The sequence below is a fragment of the Giraffa tippelskirchi genome, chromosome 4 (genome assembly GCF_054371585.1).
Source record: "Giraffa tippelskirchi isolate mGirTip1 chromosome 4, T2T-mGirTip1v1.2.pri, whole genome shotgun sequence".
Classification (NCBI taxonomy): Eukaryota; Metazoa; Chordata; class Mammalia; order Artiodactyla; family Giraffidae; genus Giraffa; species Giraffa tippelskirchi.
In genome coordinates, this window is record NC_137278.1 from 66,262,446 (window position 1) to 66,274,152 (window position 11,707).

An 11,707-nucleotide genomic window follows, 5' to 3' on the forward strand; every position below is an offset into this window, starting at 1 on the left:
ACTGTGAAGCCAGTGTTCTTTCCAATTTGACACACTGCTGGTACATTCTGTAGACATAATTATAGTAGCTTTAGTCTTATTGATACTAGTTTTGGACCTGGTGATTCCAGATACTCTCTTCTAGACTGCCTGATCCTTTACAACTTGTGACTTTGTGTGTGTGTCCAGTATGAGATAATTTTTCCCATAGGTGTAACTCTGGTGGCATTCTAGCCAACACCTATTGTAATATCCTTCTTTCATATGGCCACATGCCTGGAAACGAGCTGGAAATTATGCAATAGCTAATTTATGTGGCGAGAAGTGTGACATTTGGTTAGTTTCCACTTTGAATGGCAATTCCACTTTAAATACTAAACAATGTTTTTTGGTCTATTATTTCTAGCCTTTGAGGTCACCATTACAACATAGATTAGAATTGCTGCAAGTGGTAGGGGAGTAGACTATTTTGTGGGAGTTGGAAATTTTCCTTAAAGTTATTTGTAAATTCTGATAGCACGGTCAACTCCTGGACAGAATATCTGCCTCATAAATTATCCAGCCCTCTTGATTTTTCTTTTGATGAAAGAAGAGATGGGGGCGGTGAGTTGGGGAAAATATGTTATATGCATAAATCAAATTCTTTGGTACTTGTTGGTACCAAACAGTTCAGTTTTAAAAGATAACCATTAGCCAAAATAAAGAGTTTCAATGGCAATATCCTAAGTACTTCACTTGAATGGAATTTTCAAGATCCTAGTTAGCAGGCTGGGACACTGAAGCAGAAAAAGGGCTTAACCCGCTTCCTTTTGTCTCCTAGTAGCAAACATACTTGGGAATGCTACTTGATTGCTCTTGAGACTACAACCCACTTAATGAGTTCATTATTTTGGACACACTGTGGACTGTAGGATGGGAGGTTGGTTCCTTTTTTGGTTCCTATTCTTTCTTACTAAAACTAGCTTAGCTAGTTTTGCATACATGGCTTTTCCAGATGTTTTACGTTCAACATGGCATTGAATGATATCCATGATTTCTTGGCTTTTGCCTATTTCCTACCTATTTGCATGGGTAGTTTCTTTGCAATTTGCATTTGTTTCCTAATAGATACTTCCCTGTCAGTAAGCTGAGAGAAGGAAAAAAAAAATGACGTTAAAGTTGGTTTGATTTGAAGTCTGTTACAATGACGTGATTTACAAATTCTAGGTCTCCAGGTACCACCCTGGAAGGCGACGCCAGTTTAATCTAGGAGCCAAGTATTAGCTGCAACATAGAGAGGAGCTAGGCAGGCGCACTTGGAAGCACCAGGAATGGGGAGAGGTGGGCGGCGGCGGGCCTGCCAGAAGCCCAGGGAAGGTCCTGGACCCAGCTAAGACCAACGTGAAGCCACTACCCCGCCTTGTCCACGGTCTCCACTCTCTAAGGCCAAGGCCCCCATGGGTCACGCTGTGTGCCATCGGCGCCCCCACCTTTGCCCTCCTCTCCACCCAGTCCGCCCCCCTCTTCCTCCATATGTCAGCTCTTGCCAGCCTCAGAGAGCCCCCACTTCCCGAGCGGCAAAACGACGCGCCTGAGACCGCGCGGCGCGGGGGACGGAGGTCGCGGCAGCGGGAGCTGCTGGCCCCGGTACACCACGAGGCCCTCGAGGCGTCCAGGGCGCGGGGGCAGGCGGGGCACAGAGCCCGAGTGTCCAGCGGAGGGGGCGGCGCCCTCGGCGTCTCCGTGACTGCGCCTCCGCGCCCCGGCTCGCCGCGGCTCCCGGGATGCGCGGAGGCGGCGGTGATGGCCATGATGCCTCCAGCTCGGCATCCGCCGGGCCGGCGGGCGAAGCTGGGGTCCGGGCTGCAAGATGGAGGAGGAGGGGCGGCGCTGCGGCCACCAGGCAGGTGAGAGGCCGCGGGCCCCCGGAGGAGGACGACCGCGCGGGGACCGGGAGGGCGGCCGGGTGAGGGAGCCAGCAGCCGCGTGGGTCCGGGCCCGGCCGCCGCGCACCTGCGCTCCCGGCGAGGCCTGCGGAGAAACCATCTCGCTCCTGCCTTGCGCGTCCCCGGGCCCCGCGGGGCCGGTGGAACACTCCCCCACCGCCCATGCCCTGCCTGAAGCCTCCTCACCTCCCCGACCCTTTCCAGAATCCTTTACATGCTTCCCTAGACCGGCCTAGCTCCTCCTCACCATCACCTTCTCCAGCCCCAGAGCCCCTACCCATCTCAAGTCCCCGATCGGCCCTCCCAGCAGTCTCCTAGTCCAGCCTCATCCTCAGGAGGGTGCTCCACAGCCTCCCATCTCCCTCATCCACCGACCCTACCCGACCCCATCAGCCGCTCCGTGCTTCAAAAGTAGTTCAGTGGGGAGAAAGAACATGGTCTCTGAAATGCAGATAAGTCTGGCTTGAATCTTAGTGACCTTGGACAAGTCATCTGACTTCCCTGACGTTTTCCAGATATCTCAGTACAAATCCAGTGGGAGTAATAACAGCAGTACAAAACCTTGTTCTCTTGTGAGGGTTAGACTCTGAAAATGCCTGCCCTGGAGGAATTGAAGGCATTATGGGGGGGGGGGGAGTTGGAAGAAACCAGATCATGAGTTGACTTGTAGAAGCTCATGTAAAATGTTTGAATATGTACTAAAATATTAAGATAGCACACTAAATGATCAGAGGCTCTTCACACATATCATAATGAGAAATCATTGATGTACATTTTCACTTAGTATTCCTCGCTTGCTAGTTACTTGAGGGTCTCTCCTTAGTTGTAATAATACGCATATGATATGATTTCATTCCTTCTTATTGTGTCTAATATGCCTTCTTCTTAAGACTGGTGTTCCAACTTAAAATTTTTCTGATTTACTATTTTTATTGCATCTTCTTCCAGGCCCTATTTATGCTCCCAGAGATAAAGAGTAGCTTGTATGCTTGCATTGAAAAGAATGTTGGTAACCTCTATTTAATATTTAGGAATAAGTAGCAGATGCATTCATTTATGCCCCACCCCAAATAACTGAGTTTTATAATTCTGCCAGCATAGCTTTGTCCCAAATTGTTATCTCAGCCTCCTTTTTCTTAAAGTCTCAAAAGTTAGTACTAAGACCTAGGTTTACTTTCCCCTCACTTCCTTATTACTTCAAAAGTTTCTCTGCCAAAACCTTTACTTCTGATATGTCTTCTTCTTTTTCTCTCTTTTCTCTTCCCTGTCTCTGATTCCTTCCTTTTTTTTCCTAATTATCCCAAATCAGAGTGATTTATAATTACCTTATACCGAATCATAATTTTTCAACCTCTCCAAAAAGGTACATGCAAATATATATACAGATATATATATATGGAACTTTGAGTTGGGAAGGAATTACAATACCTACTTCACAGGATTATAATGAGGATGAAATAAAGTTTGATAACCTACGTAAAGCTTCTAGTAGAAGTCTCTGGCATATAATAACCACCCAATACTTTATAGCTGCTGTAACTGTCTTCTGACCTGGGACTCCCTGCCTTGATTGCTTTGCTATTTTGTTTGGCTTGGTGGTGTGCAGCCTTTCGGAGAAGGCAATGGCACCCCACTCCAGTACTCTTGCCTGGAAAATCCCATGAACGGAGGAGCCTGGTAGGCTACAGTCCATGGGGTCGTGAAAAGTTGGACACGACTGAGTGACTTCACTTTCACTTTTCCCTTTCATGCATTGGAGAAGGAAATGGCAATCCGCTCCAGTGTTCTTGCCTGGAGAATCCCAGGGACGGCGGAGCCTGGTAGGCTGCTGTCTATGGGGTCGCACAGAGTCCGACACGACTGAAGAGACTTAGCAGCAGCAGCAGCAGCAGCACAGCCTTTAGAGAGTAACTGCTTAGGTTCAAATCCATGCTCTGCCCCTTTAAGATAGGTGCTTTCTCTGCCTCAGTTTCCTCATCTGTAAGACAGAGATAAGTTATACTGTCTGTCTCAGGGTTGTGACGATTTGATAAGTTAATAGTGTGGAGCAGTGGGAGCAGTGCCTGGCACGTCACAAGCACTTAGTAAAGGGAACATACTAATGATGATACTGCCCCAGAATTCCTGACTCAGAATTCTTTTTTCAATCTATTGAAAAAATTATAATTGGAGAGAAAGTAAAAGTTACCCCTCAACTCCTCCAAAATTGTTTTTCTTTCTGCCTCTTATCTTTGGCTAATGTTGATGCTTCATCATTCTATTTTCCCCTTTCCAAATGTTTCCCAGCCTGGATTCTTCATAACTTCCATCAACCATTTCTTTTTCTTTTTCTTTTTTTTTAATAATTTTCATTTATTTATTTATTTTTGGCTGTGCTCTTTGTTGCTGCATGGGTTTTTTCTCTAGTTGCAGAGAGCAGGGGTTACTCTCTAGTTGTGATGTGTGGGCTTCTCATTATGACGGCTTCTCTTGTGGAGCACAGGCTCTAGAGTGCACAGGCTTCAGTAGTTGCAGCACATGGGCTCAGTAGTTGTGGCTCCCAGGCTAGAACACAGGCTCAATAGTTGGGGCACACAGGCTTAGTTGTTCCAAGGCACGTAGGATCTTCTTGGACCAGGGATTGAACCCGTGTCTTCTGTATTGACAGGCAGAGTCTTTACCACTGAGCCACCAGGGAAGCCCACCCCGTTCTTTATTATTACTCACTTGATATTTCTCTTAGCATCCTAATTCCAGACTTCATCCTTCTAATTTTCCCCAACCAAATTCCTGCTTCCCTCTTCAGAGTCAGGGCAATTTTCTATAAACAGGAGTATCACCTTTCTGCTTCTGCAAATTGGATTTCCTCTTCTACTTCCTGTTGCATTGGTTAACCCCAATCTTCCAATTAACAAAAACTTAACAGTAAAAGTTTTTTTTTCTTTCACTACACAAGTATCATAAAGTGTTCAGAAACGGGCACACAGTCTTTAAGTGAAAACAATAAGCTGTCCATTATTATTATTTTTTAATTCTAATCATCAGGAAACTAAAGATCAGGACTAGTTCTTCTCTCCTGTAGAACTCTTATAAGGGAATTATAGAAAAGTTGGTCCCACGTCCTAGTGGAGAAATACATGATATTTTCATGATCTGTACTTTTTGAACATTGAGAATATAGAAGAGGTTATCTTCTTCCTTCATGAAGGCCACCAGTTAGTTTTACAGATCTCCCCAGGACTGAAATGTGTCTGATACTGGCACAGGTGTACCTATTACTCAGTGCTGGGAGACTTCTGTATTGGGTGGTTCCTAACTCCTGCTTGAAGCTCCCAGTAATCCCTCACTGATCAGGCCCCTTCCTCTGCACACCATGATTCAGCAGCTAAAGGATTTACCCCTGGCTTCCCTGAAGGCCCTGGGACTCAGCTTGAGCTGCTGGTTAAATACTCTGAACATCACTCATGGACCTCCCCAGTACCACTAGTTATTCTTAAAATGCTGGATTAAAGCACATTCTTTTTGGTTGCCAAGAGCTTTGGCTGTACCACTGGAAGCATCTTTGGGAGCACGGTGGACACCAGGCCAATGGGGCTTTGCGATTTTGAACAAGAAAAGACTGTGTGAAGGTATTTTAAATCTCATTTAAAATAATGAGACAGTTAAAAGACCAAAAAGAAAAATAAGTTGTTCTTTAAAAGTAGAGGCTGTGTCGTGCTCATCTATGCACCCAGAGTACCTGGTGTAAAACTGGCGGAGAGTACACACACATAGATATAAACTGGGTGAATGCATGCATCCTGCTTCATCATGAGAATTTTCCTGCTGGGATCATGATAACTCACATTTATACAGAGTCTACAGATCAAACTGGTAAATCTCAAATGTATTCTGACATCATTCATTACTTCCATTTATATAGTCCTACACAAAGTTCTTTTCCAGAGGAGAATATGGAGTTGGCCAAGAAATCACAAGCAAGGAGAACATATTAATAATGGAAAATAAAGGATTCTTCCTAGAGAAAGAAATCGGATTTGTTAGTGATGTGTGGAAGTTATGTAAAAGGCCACAGTATACTTCAGCGGTACCCTCTTGCTTATGGGCTTCTCTGGTGGCTCTGACGGTAAAGAATCTGCCTGCAGTACAGGAGACCTGGGTTCATCCCCTGGGTTGGGAAGATCCCCTGGAGAAGGCGATGGCAACCCACTCCAGTATTCTTGCCAGGAGAATTCCATGAACAGAGGAAACTGGCAGGCTACTGTCCATGGGTAAAGCAAAGAGTCGGACATGACTGCATGATTTTCACTCTTGCTTATATGTCAAGCACATGCTGTTTCTTGCCTCCGTCCTTCTGCTGCAAAGACCTGCTCCCTTCTCCCAGACTGTCTGTCCCCCACTCCATACCCCTCACCTTTCACCCACCTAGCTCCTCCTCATAAAGACCCCCTTAGCCTCTCTCAGCCTCCTCCCTGGCCTGGATCAACCCCCCCTTCTCTTCTCTCCACACTGCACTGCCATCAGCTGATTTGCCACATTTGACTGTAATTACATAGTTAGATTGATCTGCTCCAACTAGACAGTGATCTCTTTGGTGGAGAGGTTATATTCTTGGTGTCCAATGTCTGGTATCAGAGTTTCTGAAGGTAACGTCTGCACACTCACCCTTTAATCACAATCTCAAGGGAGCGAGGCCTCAATATCTCTTTTCTTTTTTTTAACCTGCTCTCCAGCTGATGCTTAAACTAGTTTGAAAACCCCTGTGTCCTAAAACCTAAACTTAGCTGGATGAATGTATTTCAAGGTGCCTGTGTCTTTCCTGTGTGGGGCTTCGGGAGGAGAAATGCTTTCTGGGTACTGGGTCAGAGCTGAAAAAGCCTAGTGCTTTTGTAAAAGATCACGAGATCACTCTGCTGTCTCCATTCATTCCTTTCTGTTTCTGGGGATGCATTTTCATGTGCAGGCTTTTCTTCCTTGGGCCTCTTCTGTCAGTCGTCGCTCGTCTGTGAGTTGAGGCCCTGACTGCCTTCCCACAGAAGGAAGAGTCGTCTCTGAAGATGAACTCAACAGACCACCTTCAGGATGTGCCCAACACCACCCTGCTCCACGTGCCTCACGCCCTGGGAGGGAACAGTACCGGTATCCGGGAGGGTCTCCAGGAACCCGTCCACACGGCCACCTTGGTGACCTGTACCTTTCTGCTCGCCGTCATCTTCTGCCTGGGCTCTTACGGCAACCTCATTGTCTTCTTGTCCTTCTTTGATCCGGCATTCAGGAAATTCAGAACCAACTTTGATTTCATGATCCTGAACCTGTCCTTCTGTGACCTCTTCATTTGTGGCGTGACAGCCCCCATGTTCACCTTCATGTTGTTCTTCAGCTCAGCCAGTGGCATACCAGACACTTTCTGCTTCACCTTCCACCTCACCAGCTCGGGCTTCATCATCATGTCCCTCAAGACAGTGGCGGTGATTGCCCTGCACCGGCTCCGCATGGTGTTGGGGAAGCAGCCCAACCGCACGGCCTCCTTCCCCTGCACCTTGTTCCTCACTCTGCTCCTCTGGACCACCAGTTTCACCCTCGCCACCTTGGCCACCCTGAAAACCAGCAAGTCACACCTCTGCCTTCCCATGTCCAGTCTGATCGCCGGAGAAGGGAAAGCCATCCTGTCTCTCTACGTGGTCGACTTCACCTTTTGTGTGGCAGTGGTCTCCGTGTCCTATGTCATGATCGCTCAGACACTGCGGAAGAACGCTCAAGTCAGAAAGTGCCCCGCTGTGATCACCGTTGACGCTTCCAGACCACAGCCTTTCATGGGGGCCCCTGTGAAGGGAGGTGGCGAGCCCATCCAGTGTACCATGCCGGCTCTGTACAGGAACCAGAATTACAACAAACTGCAGCACATTCAGACCCACGGATACACCAAGAGTCCCAACCAGCTGCCAATCCCTGCGGCCAGCCGGCTCCAGCTGGTATCGGCTGTCAATCTGTCCACGGCTAAGGACTCCAAGGCGGTGGTCACCTGTGTGATCATCGTGCTCTCGGTCCTGGTGTGCTGTCTTCCGCTGGGGATTTCCTTGGTGCAGGTGGTTCTGTCCAGCAATGGGAGCTTCATCCTTTACCAGTTTGAACTGTTTGGGTTTACGCTTATATTTCTCAAGTCAGGATTAAACCCTTTTATATATTCTCGGAACAGCGCAGGGCTGAGAAGGAAAGTGCTGTGGTGCCTCCAGTACATCGGCCTGGGTTTTTTCTGCTGCAAACAGAAGACCCGACTTCGTGCCATGGGAAAAGGGAACCTTGAAGTCAACAGAAACAAATCTTCCCATCATGAAACGAACTCTGCCTACATGTTGTCTCCAAAGCCCCAGAAGAAATTTGTGGACCAGGCCTGTGGCCCAAGTCACTCAAAGGAAAGTGTGGTCAGTCCCAAGATGTCTGCTGGACATCAACACTATGGTCAGAGCAGCTCTACCCCCATCAACACTCGGATTGAGCCGTACTACAGTATCTACAACAGCAGCCCATCCCAGGAAGAGAGCATCCCACATAACTTGCAGCCAGTAAACTCCTTTGGGTTTGCCAATTCATATATTGCCATGCATTATCACACCACTAATGAATTAATGCAAGAATATGACAGCATATCAGCCAAGCAGATTCCAGTCCCCTCTGTTTAGAGTCATGGAGGCTAGCGAATCTTGTATAAACTGTTTTGGTTTCTGATACTAATTGATTTTTTTAAAATTTTGTGAGACCAGAGGTACATCAAAACTTAAAGACCTAGACAGTTGACACTTAGAACTATCTTTTATCTGAAGTATTAGCATCTCTTGGTTTGCTTTGCAGTTTCTTGACATTTTAAGTGTTGATGAAAAAGTTTATTATTTTACACCTGACCTGTACTCCAATCTTTTGTACTAAATTTTTAAATAGACGCCAGGGAATGGTTTTGCTACTGTATTAAAGTAGGGAAGGAACTGATTATGATCGTTTGAGTCAATGTTATGATTCTTTGAAGTATGAGCTGGATTTTTTAAAGACTATGAAGGTATCGTCTTTACTGAGGTATTATTTTTTATTAACTGAATTATAAATTTTAATCCTTTGAAGTGTTCAAATGGGGTCAATATTTTTTTTTGGTAGCAGGCTTATTGGACTAAATAATACATTGTTAAATCAGAAATGTATTATTTATAGCTATATTTACCAAAAATGCACAAGCATTAGTTACTTTCTTTTCATAAGACAGTCATCTAAGAATAGAGTATTATGATTATTACCATTTCTAATTATAGATATTATTCTTTTGTGTCAGCTGAGTAGCTGTATAGTTCTTTCGAAAAGAAACTGTTTTTTCTTGCTAAAAATGAATTATTCTATTTCAGAATGATCTTACCCAAGAAACTTAGTGAAGAGGACTGCATCTATAGTAGAGTGATGCTCTTCCTGGAAGAGTAGGCACTGACTGTGGTCATCTCATCAGGGTGCTGTTATGTTATGTGGAAAGTGGGCTAGACTGTAGTATGTGTTAGACAATCTTTAATTATTGCCTAAGAAGGCGTAAGGATGAGTTGGGGGTGTTTCAGTTTATGCTTTCCTTCTGTGTGAGAATGGTTTGTTCACAACCTGACAAAGAATATCTAAGTAACTATTTAGAAAAAAATTTTTGGATCTTTGTTTATATATTACCATGGTAGAAAAATTCTTAAGATGATCTGTTTTCAAACTAATTGTGTTACTTCTCTCCCATGAACCTTAAACTGGAAATGGGCAGGAAGGGGAAATACATTAAGGATTTCTACACTTAAAACTAATTTTATTATATACTCAGTGATGCCTAGCATAACAACTGTAAACTTATTTTTTTATGTAAAAATGTTTTCATGATGTAGTTGACTTTTGAACTCAGTACAATTTTGGAACTATAGCTTCTAGAAAAGATGAGCATCAAGATACAAAACCTATCTTTATAAATTGTTATATTTAAGAACTGTTATTACAGATTGGAAGGCACTTTGTCCCTTTGGATGAAAGGTGTTCAGATTATAGCATCCTCTCCCATGCTGTTCCTAAAATCAGAGATTATGAGAGGCATGGAGAAGATAGTTAATACTCAACTAGAAATGGCAACCCACTCCAGTGTTCTTGCCTGGAGAACCCCAGGGACGGGGGAGCCTGGTGGGCTGCCGGCTATGGGGTCGCACAGAGTCAGACACGACTGAGGCGACTTAGTAGCAGCAGCAGCAGAACTCTCCTCAGTCTTGTCTAATAATTCTGACCTTCCAGTATCAACCAGTCGTTTCTATTTCCGAGGTTTAAGTATGAGATATGGATTTTATTTTGTTTTTAAATTCACTTTTTAGGACTCTCTCCTTCCCTTCCCTCTCTCCCTTCTATCCTTTATTTTTACTATTAAATTTTATAACAGAAGAAAAAATGTCCACTCTCACTTTTTTTTTTTGGTAATTGAATGCTATTTTTGGAAGTCACTATGACCTATTTCAATTGTGCTTTTATATTTTTAATACAATTCTGTTTTCATTTGTTAATATTACCATGAAATAGGTTGGTATATAACCTCTTTTTAACAAAGAATTAAGAAATCTAATATCCTCTCCCAAGATCATTTGAAGAATTGTGGCAAATTAGGAATTAAACATTTATCTAAATTCAGGACCTGGTATTTATTTCAATAAGCCAAACAGCTTTTTAAGTAATAACATTAATCAAGAAGCTATTTCTTACTTTTTAAGGTATGAATCTCTTTTTGGCCAGGCATTTCAAATGTGACTCAATAAAAGATATTTTTTAAAAATTTCTATTGTACTTGTAAAACTAAAAATTACATGTTTCCTTTGTGACTTTTGATTTTGAGACGATTTGACCTATGTTTGGGAGGTAAAAATCATAGCATAAAGAAAATTGAGCATGTGCATATGAGGTTTCAGTCTCTTTATGCTCATCAAGAAATTATGGATTTAACTTGCATGAAGTACATAGTGGGGTAGATTCTTTATATCTCTGTATCTATGTCTATATGTAGGTATATGTAGATATAGATCTAGAGGTAGGAATATGTAACTTGTTTCTTCATAAGTTATATACGTCTAGCCATATCTATATCTACATGGAGATAAAGATATAAATAGGCATATATAACTTCTCCATAAGGGCTAAAATGAAAACTTTTATAAAAGTAATGAGAATTCACTTATATGACTAATTAGCAGGACAATTAATTAGTTTTCTTGATGCTTTACTGTGATGCAAAGTATGTGATTCAAACATTTTATAATTGTTCTGATGTTAACCATTAGGCCAGATTTGTATTACTGATGCTTTTAATGTTCTTTTAAATTGACGTTTGGAAAATAAAAATAATGAAAATCCTGACATTTCTGAACATCAGACTGCAATACTTTTACGTTCCTGTCCAATCACTTAAAAACCATCAGAGAATAGCTGTGTTGAAACTCCAAGAAAGTTCTTTTCCTTAAGAGATGAAATAGCTTGTTTGACCACATTTTATAGCACGCATTTATACTCAGAATAACTGGTAATAATTAGCTCCAAAGGTTAATTATTTACTAAACTAGGTTTGTCACCCAGTGGGAAAAGTTCTGACTGAACATTTCAAAAACTTCTCTGAAATGACATGAATCTGGTAAAAGGTACTGAATTCTGGATATTTCAGTTTATCAATCAGGGTTTGATTTTAAGAATCAGGAAACATTAGTTTAAGCAGAAAAGGACTGAATATAGGAAGTCAGATGTCTTCTCAATCATTAGAATGTCAAAGCTCTTTGACAATGGGTCTTCAG

At 43.2% G+C, this 11,707-nt stretch overlaps 1 protein-coding gene across 2 annotated transcripts; it reads left to right on the plus strand.

Moving 5' to 3' along the window:
• Window positions 1-1,270: 1,270 nt before the first annotated feature.
• GPR75 (G protein-coupled receptor 75) lies at window positions 1,271-11,281 on the plus strand. 2 transcript variants are annotated; one of them, XM_081589630.1, is made up of 2 exons: window positions 1,271-1,865; window positions 6,847-11,281. In XM_081589630.1, exon 2 carries the CDS (start codon window positions 6,941-6,943, stop codon window positions 8,561-8,563), a length of 1,623 nt encoding a protein of 540 aa, XP_081445756.1. In that variant the 5' UTR covers window positions 1,271-1,865; window positions 6,847-6,940; the 3' UTR covers window positions 8,564-11,281. The 2 variants fall into 2 exon arrangements, with proteins under 2 accessions (XP_081445756.1, XP_081445755.1); XM_081589629.1 differs by having other exon boundaries at window positions 1,630-1,865; window positions 6,920-11,281.
• The last annotated feature ends 426 nt before the right edge of the window (window positions 11,282-11,707 follow it).

Coding starts and splice junctions, on each gene's coding strand:
- GPR75 (XM_081589629.1), top strand. CDS start 1,743: ATGCGCGGAGGCGGCGGTGATGGCCATGATGCCTCCAGCTCGGCATCC. Junction 1,866..6,919: donor GCGCTGCGGCCACCAGGCAG/GTGAGAGGCCGC, acceptor GCCTTCCCACAG/AAGGAAGAGTCGTCTCTGAA.